Source organism: Hyla sarda, chromosome 7 (assembly GCF_029499605.1).
Source record: "Hyla sarda isolate aHylSar1 chromosome 7, aHylSar1.hap1, whole genome shotgun sequence".
NCBI classification, from domain to species: Eukaryota; Metazoa; Chordata; class Amphibia; order Anura; family Hylidae; genus Hyla; species Hyla sarda.
In genome coordinates this window covers 15688019-15707296 of record NC_079195.1, presented here as the reverse complement: position 1 = coordinate 15707296, position 19278 = coordinate 15688019, and the positions used below count along the sequence as shown (strand labels likewise).

The 19278-nt window shown below is 43.7% G+C and overlaps 1 protein-coding gene across 1 annotated transcript in view; it reads right to left on the bottom strand.

The window, feature by feature from the left end:
• Positions 1 to 217: 217 nt before the first annotated feature.
• Positions 218 to 19278, bottom strand: part of LOC130282293 (guanylate cyclase 2G-like) — a gene marked incomplete at its 5' end in the record, with an annotated part of 60785 nt that continues 41724 nt past the window's right edge. Inside the window, 4 exon segments of the mRNA XM_056530372.1 lie at positions 218 to 1173; positions 5053 to 5160; positions 13993 to 14084; positions 14935 to 15033. Coding sequence (XP_056386347.1) covers positions 1153 to 1173; positions 5053 to 5160; positions 13993 to 14084; positions 14935 to 15033 — 320 coding nt within the window.

Below are 19278 nucleotides of genomic sequence, written 5' to 3'. Positions count from 1 at the left end.
CTTCAGCAGCCAGAGAGGTAAGCCGTTGCTAGTGGATACGACCTGGTCACTACCGCCGCAGCAAGACCATCCCGCTTTGCGGCGGGCTCTGGTGAAAACCAGTAGTGGCTTAGAACCGGTCCACTAGCACGGTCCACGCCAATCCCTCTCTGGCACAGAGGATCCACTACCTGCCAGCCGGCATCGTGACAGTAGCCTTTGTTACTTTGGTCCCAGCTCTCTGCAGGTCATTCACTAGGTCCCCCGTGTGGTTCTGGGATTTTTGCTCACCGTTCTTGTGATCATTTTGACCCCACGGGGTGAGATCTTGCTTGAAGCCGCAGATCGAGGCAGATTATTAGTGGTCTTGTATGTCTTCCATTTTCTAATAATTGCTCCCACAGTTGATTTCTTCACACCAAGCTGCTTGCCTATGTCAGATTCAGTCTTCCCAGCCTGGTGCAGGTCTACAATTTTGTTTCTGGTGTCCTTCGACAGCTCTTTGGTCTTGGCCATAGTGGAGTTTGGAGTGTGACTGAGGTTGTGGACAGGTGTCTTTTATACTGATAACAAGTTCAAACAGGGGCCATTAATACAGGTAACGAGTGGAGGACAGAGGAGACCCTTATAGGAGAAGTTACAGGTCTGTGAGAGCCAGAAATCTTGCTTGTTTGTAGGTGACCAAATAATTATTTTACCGAGGAATTTACCAATTAATTCATTAGAAATCCTACAATGTGATTTCTTGTATTCTTACCCCCCATTATGTCTCTCATAGTTGAGGTTATAACCTATGATGAAAATTACAGGTTGGTGGCTGCTAAATACTTTTTTTCCCCACTATATATATATAAATATAATACATTAATCATCTCCTTGGCTCTGGCTTGTTGTAGACTTTCTGTACATGTATAACTCTACGCTCCTGTATATTTTAGGGGTAGAGGGGTATTTTGTCTGCTGTTTATTTCACCCTCCGCACAGGGTCTTGTGGTGGCGCCAAATGTGACCAGACATCTCACAACCAATATGGAGAATCGGCATCATTAATATTATTATTATTATATACAGATAATATATAAAGAGATAAGATATGAAGATCAGGAATCCAGGGTCTAGAAGGGGCGATCATCATCACTTCCATATCCAGTATAATCATCCAGAGGATACAGATTAGATACTCAGCTTTTCTGCCTGGAATAATAAGATACAAAGTGATACATTATAATAACACAAGCTGAAGAAATGTATATAGTGATATGGACCATGCTGGTATAACCTGGTATATACTGTATATAATATATATGTACAGCTGGTATAAGTTATATATCTCCTGTATATAGTGATATGGACCATGCTGGTATAACCTGGGTATATACTGTATATAATATATATGTACAGCTGGTATAAGTTATATATCTCCTGTATATAGTGATATGGACCATTCTGGTATAACCTGGGTATATACTGTATATAATTATATATATGTACAGCTGGTATAAGTTATATATCTCCTGTATATAGTGATATGGACCATGCTGGTATAACGTGGGTATATACTGTATATAATATATATGTACAGCTGGTATAAGTTATATATCTCCTGTATATAGTGATATGGACCATGCTGGTATAACCTGGGTATATACTGTATATAATATATATGTACAGCTGGTATACGTTATATATCTCCTGTATATAGTGATATGGACCATGCTGGTATAACCTGGGTATATACTGTATATAATATATATGTACAGCTGGTATAAGTTATATATCTCTTGTATATAGTGATAGGGACCATGATGGTATAACCTGGGTATATACTGTATATAATATATATGTACAGCTGGTATAAGTTATATATCCCCTGTATATAGTGACATGGAACATGCTGGTATAACCTGGGTATATACTGTATATAATTATATATGTACAGCTGGTATAAGTTATATATCTCTTGAATATAGTGATAGGGACCATGCTGATATAACCTGGGTATATACTGTATATAATATATATGTACAGCTGGTATAAGTTATATGTCTCCTGTATATAGTGATATGGACCATGCTGGTATAACCTGGTATATACTGTATATAATTATATATGTACAGCTGGTATAAGTTATATATCTCCTGTATATAGTGATATGGAGCATGCTCGTATAACCTGGGTATATACTGTATATAATATATATGTACAGCTGGTATAAGTTATATTTCTCCAGTATATAGTGATATGGACCATGCTGGTATAACCTGGGTATATACTGTATATAATATATATGTACAGCTGGTATAAGTTATATATATCCTGTATATAGTGATATGGACAATGCTGGTATAACCTGGGTATATACTGTATATAATTATATATGTACAGCTGGTATAAGTTATATATCTCCTGTATAATGATATGGACCATGCTGGTATAACCTGGGTATATACTGTATATAATTATATATGTACAGCTGGTATAAGTTATATATCGCCTATATAATGATATGGACAATGCTGGTATAACCTGGTATATACTGTATATAATTATATATGTACAGCTGGTATAAGTTATATATCTCCTGTATATAGTGATATTGACCATGCTGGTATAACCTGGATATATACTGTATATAATTATTTATGTACAGCTGGTATATGTTATATATATCCTGTATATAGTGATATGGACCATGCTGGTATAACCTGGGTATATACTGTATATAATATATATGTACAGCTGGTATAAGTTATATATCTCCTGTATATAGTGATATGGACCATGCTGGTATAACCTGGGTATATACTGTATATAATTATATATGTACAGCTGGTATAAGTTATATTTCTCCTGTATATAGTGATATGGACCATGCTGGTATAACCTGGGTATATACTGTATATAATATATATGTACAGCTGGTATAAGTTATATATATCCTGTATATAGTGATATGGACCATGCTGGTATAACCTGGGTATATACTGTATATAATGATATATGCACAGCTGGTATAAGTTATATATCTCCTGTATAATGATATGGACCATGCTGGTATAACCTGGGTATATACTGTATATAATTATACATGTACAGCTGGTATAAGTTATATATCTCCTGTATATAGTGATATGGACCATGCTGGTATAACCTGGTATATACTGTATATAATATATATGTACAGCTGGTATAAGTTATATATCTCCTGTATAATGATATGGACCATGCTGGTATAACCTGGTATATACTGTATATAATATATATGTACAGCTGGTATAAGTTATATATCTCCTGTATATAGTGATATGGACCATGCTGGTATAACCTGGGTATATACTGTATATAATATATATGTACAGCTGGTATAAGTTATTTATCTCCTGTATATAGTGATATGGACCATGCTGGTATAACCTGGTATATACTGTATATAATTATATATGTACAGCTGGTATAAGTTATATATCTCCTGTATATAATGATATGGACCATGTTTGTATAACCTGGGTATATACTGTATATAATATATAAGTACAGCTGGTATAAGTTATATATCTCCTGTATATAGTGATATGGACCATGCTGGTATAACCTGGTATATACTGTATATAATTATATATGCACAGCTGGTATAAGTTATATATCTCCTGTATATAGCGATATGGGCCATGCTGGTATAACCTGGTATATACTGTATATAATATATATGTGCAGCTGGTATAAGTTATATATCTCCTGTATAATGATATGGACCATGCTGGTATAACCTGGTATATACTGTATATAATATATATGTACAGCTGGTATAAGTTATATATCTCCTGTATATAGTGATATGGACCATGCTGGTATAACCTGGGTATATACTGTATATAATATATATGTACAGCTGGTATAAGTTATTTATCTCCTGTATATAGTGATATGGACCATGCTGGTATAACCTGGTATATACTGTATATAATTATATATGTACAGCTGGTATAAGTTATATATCTCCTGTATATAATGATATGGACCATGTTTGTATAACCTGGGTATATACTGTATATAATATATAAGTACAGCTGGTATAAGTTATATATCTCCTGTATATAGTGATATGGACCATGCTGGTATAACCTGGTATATACTGTATATAATTATATATGCACAGCTGGTATAAGTTATATATCTCCTGTGTATAGTGGTATGGGCCATGCTGGTATAACCTGGTATATACTGTATATAATATATATGTGCAGCTGGTATAAGTTATATATCTCCTGTACATAGTGATATGGACCATGCTGGTATAACCTGGTATATACTGTATATAATATATATGTACAGCTGGTATAAGTTATATATCTCCTGTATATAGTGATAAGGACCATGCTGGTATAACCTGGTATATACTGTATATAATTATATATGTACAGCTGGTATAAGTTATATATCTCCTGTATATAGGGATATAGACCATGCCGGTATAACCTGGTATATACTGTATATAATATATATGTACAGCTGGTATAAGTTATATATCTCCTGTATATAGTTTTATGGACCATGCTGGTATAACCTGGTATATACTGTATATAACATATATGTACAGCTGGTATAAGTTATATATCTCCTGTATATAGTGATATGGACCATGCTGGTATAACCTGGTATATACTGTATATAATTATATATGTACAGCTGGTATAAGTTATATATCTCCTGTATATAGTGATATGGACCATGCTGGTATAACCTGGGTATATACTGTATATAATTATATGTGTACAGCTGGTATAAGTTATTCATATCTCCTGTATATAGTGATATGGACCATGCTGGTATAACCTGGTATATACTTTATATAATTATATATGTACAGCTGGTATAAGTTATATATCTCCTGCATATAGTGATATGGACCATGCTGGTATAACCTGGTATATACTGTATATAATATATATGTACAGCTGGTATAAGTTATATATCTCCTGCCTATAGTGATATGGACCATGCCGGTATAACCTGGGTATATACTGTATATAATATATATGTACAGCTAGTATATATATGCTTCTTTGTACATACCTCAAATGACCCAGAGAGAGGTTCTTCTACATCATCTGTAATATCTGGTAGGGGCATTTGGAATCCAACTTTACCCTTTAGCCAATAAGTTTTCAGTCTTCCTTTCCCCTATGGATATATTATCATTAGCAGTAATAATAATAATATGTAATTCTAAGGTTCCTCATGTTTATTTTTATTATCTCTCATCCAAAGCGGCTTGTATGGTTCTGATCATTCTGAGATGCTCCTAGTTTGGTTACAACAACTCATCCTCTCCTGCCTCCAACTCTCAGGCAATTCAGGATCTGCTGTGCATTGTGGGAGACAGGGGCGTCGCAGGGGGGGCTTAGGGGGCCATAGCCCCGGGTGTCCTGGCAATAGCCCCAGGTCTCTCACCGGGCCGATTATTTATTTGTTTATTTTGGCCACCTAGGTCCCTGCCGCTTAATAGCGCAGCAGCCACTTCAGGACAGTGAGCCTGCCAGTCGGCCCAAGTCTGAAAAGGGACGTCGCGCAAGAGACGATCCTCTGCAGACTCGCGTAGGAGGACATCAGTGATGTCACTCGTCAGGCCGCCCTGGAGAGAAGAAGCGGTGCGCAGGCCAGGTGAGTGTGTGTGTCTGTGTGTGTCTCTCTGTCTGGGGGTGGGGGTGGTGGAAACTATCCTACCTAATGTGGGGAATCTATGCTGCCTATCTAATGTGGGGAAACTATACTGTCTATCTAATGTGGGGAAACTATACTGCCTATCTAATGTGGGGGAACTATACTGCCTATCTAATGTGGGGGAACTATACTGCCTATCTAATGTGGGGGAACTATACTGCCTATCTTATGTGGGGGAACTATACTGCCTATCTAATGTGGGGGAACTATACTGCCTATCTAATGTGGGGGAACTATACTGCCTATCTAATGTGGGGGAACTATACTGCCTATCTAATGTGGGGAACTATACTGCCTATCTAATGTGGGGGAACTATACTGCCTATCTAATGTGAGTTTAACTATACTGCCTATCTAATGTGGGGGAACTATACTGCCAATCTAATGTGGGGGAACTATACTGCCTATCAAATGTGGGGGAACTATACTGTCTATCTAATGTGGGGGAACTATACTGCCTATCTAATGTGGGGGAGCTATACTGCCTATCTAATGTGGGGGAACTATACTGCCTATCTAATGTGGGGGAACTATACTGCCAACCTAATGTAGGGGGAACTATACTGCCTATCTAATGTGGGGGAACAATACTGCCTATCTAATGTGGGGGAACTATACGGTCAACCTAATGCTGCAGATTAATGTGAGCTGCTTTGCTGTGGAGCTCTTGAATATGCAGTGCAGTTTTATGGCATAGTACTTTTTTTTTTGGGGGGGGGGGGCAGCATTTCACTCTTGGACCCAGGTAGCACAATGTCTTAGGCCAGCCCTGGCGCAGCCCACCAGAAGACGACAGCCCGCCCCTCAGTTTGGCACCGAGAATGAGTGGAGAGCCTCAACCTCGGGGGAGCCGTGGCATTCGGGAGGCTCGATGTGGACCTGGAAGGGCCAGCTCAGCAGAAAGGTACTTGACCCACAAAAGAGGTGGTGTAGAGGTGTTGGCCACACCACGACCCCTGAAGGCACCCTGGTTGGGAAGCACTCACCTACTGTCATACCGGGCTACCTAACTTATCTACATACATGCCTACCTAACTGTCTAGCTACATACCTGACTTCCTACCTACTTACCTAAATGAAACTGGCTACCTAACTACCTGGCTAGTTACCTACAAACATACCTGACTACTTGGCTACCTATGTGCCCATTTTTTCTGATTGGGACACCAAGGGGGCATTTATTATAGTGTGAAGTCCTATAGATGGGAAGACTTGAAGGTATGCAGACAATGCCATAAAGCAGCAGGAAACGCTAGCAGAATGCTTGGATGTATAGGGAGAGGTATAAGCAGTAGAAAGAGGAAAGTTCTCATGCCGCTCTACAGAACACTGTTGAGGCCTCACTTGGAGTATTGTGCGCAGTACTGGAGGCCGTATCTCCAGAAGGATATAGATATTTTGGAGATAGTTCAGAGAAGATACTAAACTAGTACATGGATTGCAGCATAAAACTTACCAGGAAAGGTTAAAGGACCGGAACATGTATAGAAGAAAGAAAAGACAGAGGGGATATGATAGAGACTTTTTTACTGTATACATAAAGGGAATCAATACAGTAAAGGAGGAGAGGAGATTTAACCCCTTAAGGACTGAGCATTTTCCGCTTTTGCACTTTCGTTTTTTCCTCCTTACCTTTTAAAAATCATAATTCTTTCAATTTTGCACCTAAAAATCCATATTATGGCTTATTTTTTGCTCCACCAATTCTGCTTTGTAATGACATCAGTCTTTTTACACAAAAATCTACGGCAAAATAAAAAAAAAATCATTGTACGACAAAATTGAAGAAAAAAATGCCATTTAGTAAATTTTGGGGGCTTCCGTTTCTACGCAGTAAATTTTTCAGTACAAATGACACCTTCTCTTTATTCTGTAGGTCCATACGATTAAAATGATACCCAACTTATATAGGTTTGTCGTAAATCATAACTCATAACAGAATGAGGTGATAATAATGGGGACTTTAACTATCCTGATATAAACTGAGAGACTGAGACCTGTGAATCTCATAAAGGAAACAGGTTTCTGACTATAACTAAAGACAATTATCTGTCCCAAATGGTGCAGGGCCCGACCAGAGGGGGCGCCCAACTAGACTTAATATTAACCAACAGACCTGACAGAGTAATTAATGTGCAGGTAGAAGGACACCTAGGAAATAGTGACCATAATATAATACATTATAATTGTTCTTCAATGAGGCAATCACTGGAGGGACCACAAATACAATGAACTTTAGGAAAGCAACAACTCAGAAGCCCTTAACAATATAAAATGGGATAATGTCCTCAAAAAAAAAGAAAAAAGAATACTGACACTAAATGGGAGACTTAAACATATCTTAAATTCTCACTGTAAGATGTATATACTTTATGGGAATAAAAGGGTCAGAAATAAAATAAAACCAATATGGATGAATTAAAATGTTAAGGGGGCAATAAATGACAAAAATAAAGCATTTAAACTACTAAAACAGGACGGCAGTGAAGAAGCATTAAAAAGCTATAGAGAAAAATGTAAAATATGTAAAAAACAGATAAAAGCCACAAAAATAGAGACAATAGAGAGAGTAAAACTAACCCCAAAATGTTCTTTAACAATATAAATAGCAAAAAGGTCAAAAATGAAAGTGTAGGCCCTTTAAAAAACGCTTGTCACGGGTCCCTTTCAGGACCTCTGATGCTGCTGATGCCAACTCCAGGCTGTCTCATTCTGCCACCATATGTTCTCCTCATGCTGATGCCAGCTCCAGGCTGTCTCATTCTGCCACCATATGTTCTCCTCATGCTCATGCCAACTCCAGGCTGTCTCATTCTACCATCATATGATCTCCTTATGCTATTTCCAGCTCCAGGCGGCTGTGTCATTCAGCCACTATATGGTCTCCACTTGCTGCCACCAACTCCAGGCTGTGTCATTCAGCCACTATATGGTCTCCTCATACTGATGCCACCTCCAGGCTGTGTCATTCAGCCACTATTTGGTCTCCTCATACTGATCCCACCTCCAGGCTCTGTCATTGTGCCGCTCTGCGACAGTGATTCTAATAGCGACGCCTCTAATCTGCATGTCATATTGAATAACAGCATTATTTTGAGAACCAAAATTGTGGAAAAATATCAACAATCTCCAGGTTACAAGTCCATCTCCAGAGATCTAGATTTGCCTTTGTCCACAGTGCGCTGTCCACAGTGTTGGGGCTCTGTACAGGAGATCGCAGGGAGGGGCCCAGCGGTCGGACCCCCCCGCGATCTCAAACTTATCCCCTATCCTTAGGATAGGGGATAAGTTGTTCACCACTGGACTACTCCTTTAACTGTACAAGTCTCTCCATCATAGTATTACATTTGGTCATATAGGTCCATCTGTCCTCAACAAAAACTTTTTATATACGGTAGATAATATAATATGTATATTTGTAATATACATTAGTTAAAAAATGTGTATATTTTTGGGTAAAAATAACGCTGTCCCTGCAGCACATACACTGTGTGTCTCTGAGGAGTCTAAATACAGGAAGTAAGGGCAGGAGAAGCAGGGCTCTGTGCAGGCTCCTGGCTTGTCAATCATCCTGCTGTGTTAGCCAGTAGTGTGTCACAGAGCCTCACTGCACAGAGCCCCGATTGTCCTCGGTGCACAGAGCCCTGCTTGTCCACCCTCACTTCCTGTATTTGGACTCCTCATAGAGACACACAGACAATAACTGCAGGGACAAAAATATACACATTTTTTCACCAATGTATATTACAAATATACATATAATGTTATCCTACATTATACAAAAAGTTTTTGCTGATTACAGGTACACTATAATAAATTGATGGACCAGATCGGTCAGAGTAAACCAGTGTTTCCCAACCAGCGTGCCTCCAGCTGTTGCAAAACTACAGCTCCCAGCATGCCCGGAGAGCCAAAGGCTGTCCGGGCGTGCTGGGAGTTGTAGTTTTGCAACAGCTGGAGGCACCCTGGTTGGGAAACACTGGACTAAGGCCCCTTTCCCACTACAGGTATCAACCTGTAAAAAAACCTCAGTTGCTACTCCCGGCAAAAAGTCCTGAAAATGGCCAGCAAGAAATCCCATTCATGTCAATGGGATTTTTTAGAACCTCCTTTTGCATCAGTTTTTACCAATGTCAGTTATTTGTGCATGCACTAATTTTTGGTGCGGCAAAAAAATGCACTAATATAATATAATACATTATAATTGTTCTTCAATGAGGCAATCACTGGAGGGACCACAAATACAATGAACTTTAGGAAAGCAACAACTCAGAAGCCCTTAACAATATAAAATGGGATAATGTCCTCAAAAAAAAAGAAAAAAGAATACTGACACTAAATGGGAGACTTAAACATATCTTAAATTCTCACTGTAAGATGTATATACTTTATGGGAATAAAAGGGTCAGAAATAAAATAAAACCAATATGGATGAATTAAAATGTTAAGGGGGCAATAAATGACAAAAATAAAGCATTTAAACTACTAAAACAGGACGGCAGTGAAGAAGCATTAAAAAGCTATAGAGAAAAATGTAAAATATGTAAAAAACAGATAAAAGCCACAAAAATAGAGACAATAGAGAGAGTAAAACTAACCCCAAAATGTTCTTTAACAATATAAATAGCAAAAAGGTCAAAAATGAAAGTGTAGGCCCTTTAAAAAACGCTTGTCACGGGTCCCTTTCAGGACCTCTGATGCTGCTGATGCCAACTCCAGGCTGTCTCATTCTGCCACCATATGTTCTCCTCATGCTGATGCCAGCTCCAGGCTGTCTCATTCTGCCACCATATGTTCTCCTCATGCTCATGCCAACTCCAGGCTGTCTCATTCTACCATCATATGATCTCCTTATGCTATTTCCAGCTCCAGGCGGCTGTGTCATTCAGCCACTATATGGTCTCCACTTGCTGCCACCAACTCCAGGCTGTGTCATTCAGCCACTATATGGTCTCCTCATACTGATGCCACCTCCAGGCTGTGTCATTCAGCCACTATTTGGTCTCCTCATACTGATCCCACCTCCAGGCTCTGTCATTGTGCCGCTCTGCGACAGTGATTCTAATAGCGACGCCTCTAATCTGCATGTCATATTGAATAACAGCATTATTTTGAGAACCAAAATTGTGGAAAAATATCAACAATCTCCAGGTTACAAGTCCATCTCCAGAGATCTAGATTTGCCTTTGTCCACAGTGCGCAACATTATCAAGAAGATTGCAACCCATGGCACTGTAGCTAATCTCCCTGGGCGTGGACGGAAGAGAAAAATTGATGAAAGGTGTCAACGCAGTATAGTCTGGATGGTAGATAAGCAGCCCCAAACAAGTTCCAAAAATATTCAAGCTGTCCTGCAGGCTCAGGGAGCATCAGTGTCAGCGCAAACTATCTGTCGACATTTGAATGAAATTAAACACTAGGAGGACCCCACTGCTGACACAGAGACATATAAACGCAAGACTACATTTTACCAAAATGAACTTGAGTAAGCCAAAATCCTTCTGGGAAAACGTCTTGTGGACAGATGAGACCAAGATAGAGCTTTTTGGTAAAGCACATCATTCTACTGTTTACCAAAAACGGAATGAGGCCTACAAAGAAAAGAACACAGTACCTACAGTGAAATATGGTGGAGGTCAATTATGTTTTGGGGGCCTTGAATGTGTACAAGGCATCATGAAATCTGATTTTGGGTCGCACTGTACAGCCCAGTGTCAGAAAGCTGGGTTTGCATCTGAGATCTTGGGTCTTCCAGCAGGACAATGACCCCAAACATAAGTCAAAAAGCACCAGAAATGGATGACAACAAAGCGCTGGAGAGTTCTGAAGTGGCAGCAATGAGTCCAGATCTAAATCCCATTGATCACCTGTGGAGAGATCTTATAATTACTGTTGGGAAAAGGCGCCTTCCAATAAGAGAGACCGGGAGCAGTTTGTAAAGGAAGAGTGGTCCAACATTCCGGCTGAGAGGTGTAAGAAGCTTATTGATGGTTATAGGAAGCGACTGATTTCAGTTATTTTTTCCAAAGGGTGTGCAACCAAATACTAAGTTAAGGGTGCCAATAATTTTGTCCAGTCCATTTTTGGAGTTTGGTGACATTATGTACAATTTGTTTTTCTTCCTCCCTTTTTTGGTTTAGTTCCAATACACACAAAGGGAATAAACATGTGTATAGCAAAACATGTGTTACTGCAATCCTTTCCTGTGAGAAATACCGTATATACTCGAGTATAAGCCGAGTTTTTCAGCACGATTTTTCGTGCTGAAAACACCCCCCTCGGCTTATACTCGAGTGAACTCCCCCACCCGCAGTGGTCTTCAACCTGCGGACCTCCAGAGGTTTCTAAACTACAACTCCCAGCAAGCCCGGGCAGCCATCGGCTGTCCGGGCTTGCTGGGAGTTGTAGTTTTGAAACCTCCGGAGGTCCGCAGGTTGAAGACCACTGCGGCCTTCGACATCATCCAGCCCCCTCTCACCCCCCTTTAGTTCTGTACAGTACTCACCTCCGCTCGGCGCTGGTCCGGTCCTGCAGGACTGTCCGGTGAGGAGGTGGTCCGGTGGGATAGTGGTTCCGGGCTGCTATCTTCACCGGGGAGGCCTCTTCTAAGCGCTTCGGGCCCGGCCTCAGAATAGTCACGTTGCCTTGACAACGACGCAGAGGTGCGTTCATTGCCAACGTACTTCTGCGTCATTGTCAAGGCAACGCCTCTATTCCGGGCCGGAAGCGCGGAGAAGAGGCGCCCCCGGTGAAGATAGCAGCCCGGAACCACTATCCCACCGGACCACCTCCTCTCCGGACAGCCCTGCAGGACCGGACCAGCGCCGAGCGGAGGTGAGTACTCAGAACTAAAGGGGGGTGAGAGGGGGCTGGATGATGTCGAAGGCCGCAGTGGTCTTCAACCTGCGGACCTCCGGAGGTTTCAAAACTACAACTCCCAGCAAGCCCGGACAGCCGATGGCTGCCCGGGCTTGCTGGGAGTTGTAGTTTTGAAACCTCTGGAGGCCCGCAGGTTGAAGACCACTGAGGGCGAATGATGAGAAGAGGATGATGAAGGGGGGTGTGTGGGATGATGAAGGGGGTGTGTGGGATGATGAAGGGGGGTGTGTGGGATGATGACAAGGGGATGATGAAGGGGGGATGTGTGGGATGATGACAAGGGGATGATGAAGGGGGATGTGTGGGATGATGACAAGGGGATGATGATGAGGATGTTAATGACGGGTCTGGATGATGACGGGGGTCTGGATGATGACAGGGGGGATGATGTATTTCCCACCCTAGGCTTATACTCGAGTCAATAACTTTTCCTGGGATTTTGGGTTGAAATTAGGGGTCTCGGCTTATACTCGTGTCGGCTTATACTCGAGTATACACGGTACTTCATTTTCTAGAAAAATTTCAGAGGTGCCAACATTTACGGCCATGGCTGTAGAGGAAATGTTTCCTGAAAGGAAATGTTTGGGGTGACAGCCTAAGTGCTAGTGATAATGGATATTGAACTGATATTGAACTGCAGGAGTGTTGATTTCTCGGCTGCTAAAAAAAAAAAAAAAATTAAAGTGATATTGTTGTTATTATAATTATACCTAATAATATTAAGATTTTTTATTATTAATAATATTAGTAATAATAATCATCATAAAAATAATAATAATTTGTAGTAGTGTGAACAGTGACTTCCCTCCACTCAGATGTGTAGTGTATGAATTGCGGAGCTCAATTATTCTTGTAGACCGGCCATTCCTTGTTGTCACCATTCAGCATTTCTCTCTCTCAGGACATTTTGTTTTCTCATTTGTTGGAGTCTACGTGTCTTTTCTTCTTCACATTCTTCAGCTTGTCTTGCTGCACATTTTTTTTATTAATTGTTCATGGGATTACTTTTTCATTCGAGGTTTTGTTCCCCTCTCTAAATCCAAACTGTTTCTCAACCAGGACTCCACAAATCCCAGGTGCCAGGTCAGCATGGATACTGGGAATTTCATCTAGGTGTTTGTCAGCCCGAGGACTGGCATCATATAGCAATTAGATACAACCGCCGGCTGATGTTTATTTTTTAATCTAGCACTGAGCCACCTATGTCGAGAAGGACACTGCTCTGTGCTGCCCCTAGTGATCGCCGAGATCAGCTCTGAAATGCATTGCCGTCTATGGGGACGGCAATGCAGTCCACAGGGTCCTAGCACCGCCTACAGGATCTCTGGTGGAAATTCTGTCCAGAGATTCTGCAGTGTGAATTTAGCCTAAAGGTCTAAATGCCCCCCCCCCCCCCCTCCCATTAATATTTACCTTAATCTGGATCCATCCTCTTTCCGTGATAACATAGCCTCCGATTTCTTCCAATGCGCTGGCCGTTGTCTCAGAGATGTGAATCCGCAGAGCTGTGGAGGAGATGGAAGACACCGTCAGAATGCTTTCCTGTATTCACAACATCTAGGAATAATGTGCCGATACTGTAGCATCTTACTGTGCCAAATAAAATTACCTAACAGTGCACACATTATACACTGCCTACATTATACTGCTACATATGAAACTCTTAAATGTTCTCCCCAGTGCTCAATAGTACTGCCATATAATGTTAGCATAATAGTACAAATAAGTGTTTACAGTTGTTCTCCTTACTCCTTGAAGCCCCTGAAACCTCCCCTCCAGCTCTATCTGTATACTGCTGCTATCTCTATAGGATCAGGATAAATAGTAGTTATACACCTCCCCTCCAGCTCTATTTGTATACTGCTGCTATCTCTATGTGATCAGGATATATAGTAGTTATACACTCCCCCTCCAGCTCTATTTGTATACTGCTGCTATCTCTATGGGATCAGGATATATAGTAGTTGTTTACCTCTCCTCCAGCTCTATATGTATACTGCTGCTGATATCTCTATGGGATCAGGTTATGTAGTAGTTATACTCCACCCCCTCTCTCTGCTGAGACAGAGGATTCATGGGAAATGTATGCGGCATTACGAAATCACATGCTTGCCACCTCAGCTAAAGCAGGTAAGCACCAGGTATTCACAAGAACCTCTACATTATTAATAATAGACTTTGCTGGGATATATAAGCAAACAAATACATAATTCCTGGAGTGCTTCATTAATAGATCTCAGATATCATTGTTCTCTTACTTAAAGCCTAAAAACAAAGCTAAGACAAGCAGCTCTGGATGTGACTGGAGTCTTTTTTTAACCTATAAAGTTATAAGATGTACCGGGGTTTACCTACGTAAACTGTTGCTTTCCATCCGTGAGGCGGTATTAACTGTATCCCCAAACAGACAGTACCTTGGCATCATCACGCCCACCACCCCAGCCACCACCGTGCCTGCAAGAGAGAGAGGGCAGAGAAGAGTTTGTAATAACCAGAAATAATATCAAAGTGAATGAAGAGAAATGTATTACAAGAGATCGACCCCAGTATAAGAGCTGAACACACAATGTATTTCCTGCCAACTCTCAGGCTATGTGCTCTGCCCCCTAATGGCTGTGCAATAAAGGTGCATATGTATGACCGAGGAGCAGTGACCCCACCAGCAGAATAGTGAGTACAGCTCTGGAGTATAATACAGGATATAACTCAGTATCAGTACAGGATATGTAATGTAATGTATGTACACAGTGACCTCACCAGCAGAATAGTGAGTACAGCTCTGGAGAGAGGGTGTGTTCTGCTGAGCTCCAGAGTTTCCCAGAGAAGCAGTGATTTTCTTCCACCCCTCCCCAGGTGTGTGGCAGACACCTGGGTAGGTTTTCCTGCTATGGAGCCCCGGGAAGCTGGGGCTTCATCTTGCACCCCCCGTTCTCGGCTGGCGGGGTGTGCAAAGGAACATGCAACAGCCAGTAGTCAGGATGGGGTGAGGAGATCCACCAGGGTCCACAGCCATGTGGGGCCCCCTCCCCCGACCTCAGCTGGGAGCTGCAAAGCTTCCAGCAGAAGCTCATCCAGGCAGCGGAGTGGAAAGTCTGCATCTGTTTCCTCAGAACCCCAGCAATGGGGGGTAAAGGGGCCCAGAGAATCCCTGGCCAGCTTTGGGTCCAGAATCCAGGCCAAGATGGCTCAGTATGAACAGCTCGGCAAACAACTAAGAGGCCTCAGAGAGGAGCTGAAGTTTGCAAGTTACCAAGCAAACAATGCAGCAAAGACCAAGAGGGCAGCATTTTCCACCAAGGTGAGAGCTCTGAAGAAACAGGTGGATGAGATTGTGAGGCTGAGATCGGACATTGTGGAGGGAGGTGGTATACTCAGCGAGAGACTTGTGAACAAGGATCGTTTCTCCAGCATGAAGGTCTCAGGACAAGTGAGTAACCAAGATGACTGCCAGAGTGAGGAGGAGGAGGGAGGTGAGGAGGGGGATGTGAGTGAGGGGGATATGGATACTGGACCTGTGTGTACCACCACCACTGTTACCCCAGACCCCCCACTTACCCTCAGTGAGGACTATGTAAACCCGGCTCAGGTGGCCTTTCCTCCCTCCAGTGAGGATGATGATGATGATGGCAGTGACTGCAGTGATGGCAGCGGCTTGGCAGATGGGGGTCTCCTGCGGGCAATTGTTATGCAGGAGTCCCCCATCCGTCTGGAAAACTTTTCCTTCGGGGATGATTTGGGCCCAGAGGAGAAGGGAAAGAAGAAGAAAGGAAAGGGCAAGAAGAGGAAGAAGACACAAGGAGTTAAGTTTGTCTTTTCTCCCTTCCAGCAGTCTGGGTCGGCTGAAAAGTCGGTTCAGGGTGCTGGGTCCCCCAATCTGCCAGACCCTGTTTCTGTAGTGGAGCGGGGCCAGCATGGGGGATACAGTAGTGCACCCAAAATGGCCGTGGGTGCTATAGAAAAAAAGGGCACCCTCCTGTGAGGGGGGACCGGAAAATGGTGGCAGATTCACCCGTTCGGGGGGCGGTCCCCTGGTTGAAGTGGGCGGTACAGGTCCTGGCACTGTAGGGCACTCTCCTGTGAGGGGGGGGGAGTGTCCGGGCGCCGGACCTTGTTGCTTCCGGGGGCGGTCCCCTAGGTGGCGTGGTTGGTACTGGTTCTGGCGCCAGGGGGCACTCCGCTATAAAGGGGGAGGTTCCCTGCACATCAGCAGTAGCGGGAGTTAGTCCGGAGGGACAGTCTTTTTGCGAGGGGGCGTGGCCACCCATTTCAGAGGCGGAGCCTGTGTCTGCACCCCAAGACACAGGAAGAAAGAACTATGCAGCACCAATCCTGAAACCGGCAACCCTTAAACATGAAGCAAAAGACCCAGCCAGCCCAGTCTGTAACACACCAAGGGAGAGTGAACGCAAGAGTGAAAGTGAAAGAAAAAATGTGAATAAAAATGGTAATGTGCAGAATGTGAGTTATGGTCGTGTGCATGGGAGGAGTTGTAGTAGCAGTGTGGATGAGGGGGGTGCAAGTAGTGTGCAAGAGAGGGGTGCAAGTGTAGTGCAAGAGAGGGGTGCAAGTGTAGTGCAAGAGAGGGGTGTAAGTGGAGTTCAAGAGAGGGGTGCAAGTGGAGTTCAAGAGAGGGGTGTAAGTGGAGTGCAGGAGAGGGGTGCTAGTGAAATACAGGTGAGGAGTGGTAGTGGAATGACAGAGAGAGGTGTTATGGCTGTTAAGAATAAGGGTCCAGGTTTGGCCTCTGGGTCAGTTCCTGGTTCGACTGCCCCCCCGGTAGTGGCTGCTTCTCCCAGAAGCTATGCCAGCGTCACTGCCGGGGGATCAGGGGGATCCCCATCTCCGTCTGGCTCTGGGGGTCACTTGCAACAGCGCCTCCTGGAGGCTCTACGTAGGGGAGACAGGTCAATCCATGTAGAGGGGAGGGGTAAGGTTGACCTTTTTTTTTTGGATAGAAAGACATGGCTTAGGCGCCTTCCGAGAACAAAACGGGGAGGTGGTCTGGTCCCTCCCGACATCCGGGCAGGAAAGTGGCCATAGGAATGTGGTCCATTTAGTGTGGAGGGGCGAAGATGCGTGTCCGCCTCGGGGTAAGGTGGTTGAGCTCCTCCTCCGGATGGAATTCAGGGCAAGTGACATCTTTGCCCTGATCCACCCCTATGGTACTTCCGAGTTTGACATTAGCTTTGTTCGGCCAGAGGGTCTGGAACTTTTCTGGTCGAATTATGAGGTGGTGAAAAGCGAGCCCGGCTGGCGGGATTTTGCCGTAAAGGCGATATCCCGTCAGAATCTGGCCAAGAAAGTGACCGTTTTGACACGTAACGAGTCACTATCTTGCTATGACATTATGGCCTGGCTTAGCCGATATGGGGATGTGACGGACATGCCAAAAAAGAACTATGACGAACATGGGATCTGGTCTGGGGCCTGGACGTTTTCCGTCAAACTGAAGCGTTCAGGGACCACTGTTGCCCACATCCCATCAGCTGCTTTTCTTGGGAGAGACAGAATCCAAGTTTTCTACCAGGGGCAGCCCAAGGTCTGTCACAGGTGTGGCAGCCCCACTCACTTTAGCGCAGCCTGTACAGTGCAGGTCTGTGCTCTGTGTGGTGGGGTAGGTCATCTTGCTGCATCCTGTAGGCAGATCAGGTGTCATCTGTGTGGTGTCTTAGGACACCCTTTCAGCCGTTGTCCTAGCGCCTTTGCCCGTGTGACGGTCACCTTGGCTAGGGAGAGCAGTAATGTTGCCTCAGCTGGGGAGGGCACGAGTGCGGGTGAAGGTGCAACAGGGTCAGTGAAGAGGAAAAGTCCCGCCAAGCTGAGGCGGGAGGCTAATCGGAGAAGGAACAGGGAACTGGAGAGTTCCCATGTGGCAGGGGTAGCTTCTGGCCCTGCTCCTGAGGTTAGTCCTGAAACTGCTGAGACCCTGGGGGAGAATGTGCTGGAAGAGGAAATGAGGAGAATCTGTAGAGAAGAGGGCAGCAAGGCCGATCTTTCCGATTCCTCCCACTGTGAAAGTGTGGATGAGGAGGGTGAAGAGAGGCCAAAAAAGAAGGGCAGTAAAGGGAGAAAGAAGAGGTCAGAGCCCTCTAGTCCCCGTGCTGCGGACCAGGTCCCAAGCGGAAGCTTACCTGCCCCCCCTCTGATTGATCTGTCTAACCGGTACTCTGTCCTTGAAGACATCTCCTCCCCCTCCTTGGAGGGGGGGGTCAGGGATGGGGTGCCTGAAGTGGGGGAGCCTCCAGGGGGAACTGGGCCCTGTCCTGATGGGGCAATTTCCTCAGGGGATGGGGCCAAATCGGAGCCAGGCGGAGATGGGGATTCTAAAATGGACCAGTCAGAATCAAAAAAACGGTCCAAAGAGAAGGAAGCCTCCTCATCTGGGGATGAGGGGGTAAAGAAGAAACAAAAATGAGGGGGTTAGGGCAGTCTATCTCAATCACCCATGATGGCGGCACTTGCCCCATTGACGCTGGCATCTATTAACTGTGCCAGTATAAAGTCTGATACGGCTAGATTCGCAGCCTTTGATTTTCTCGGCCGTGTTGAAGCCGACATTTTCCTTTTACAGGAGACCAGGTTGTCAGATCTAGCCTCTCTGGTTAAAGCCAGAAGAGAGTGGAGGCGCGGCCCCTCCCACTGGTCTCTTGCGGCTGAGCCGTATAGTGGGGTGGCGGTCCTTTTTACTGCTCCTGTTGA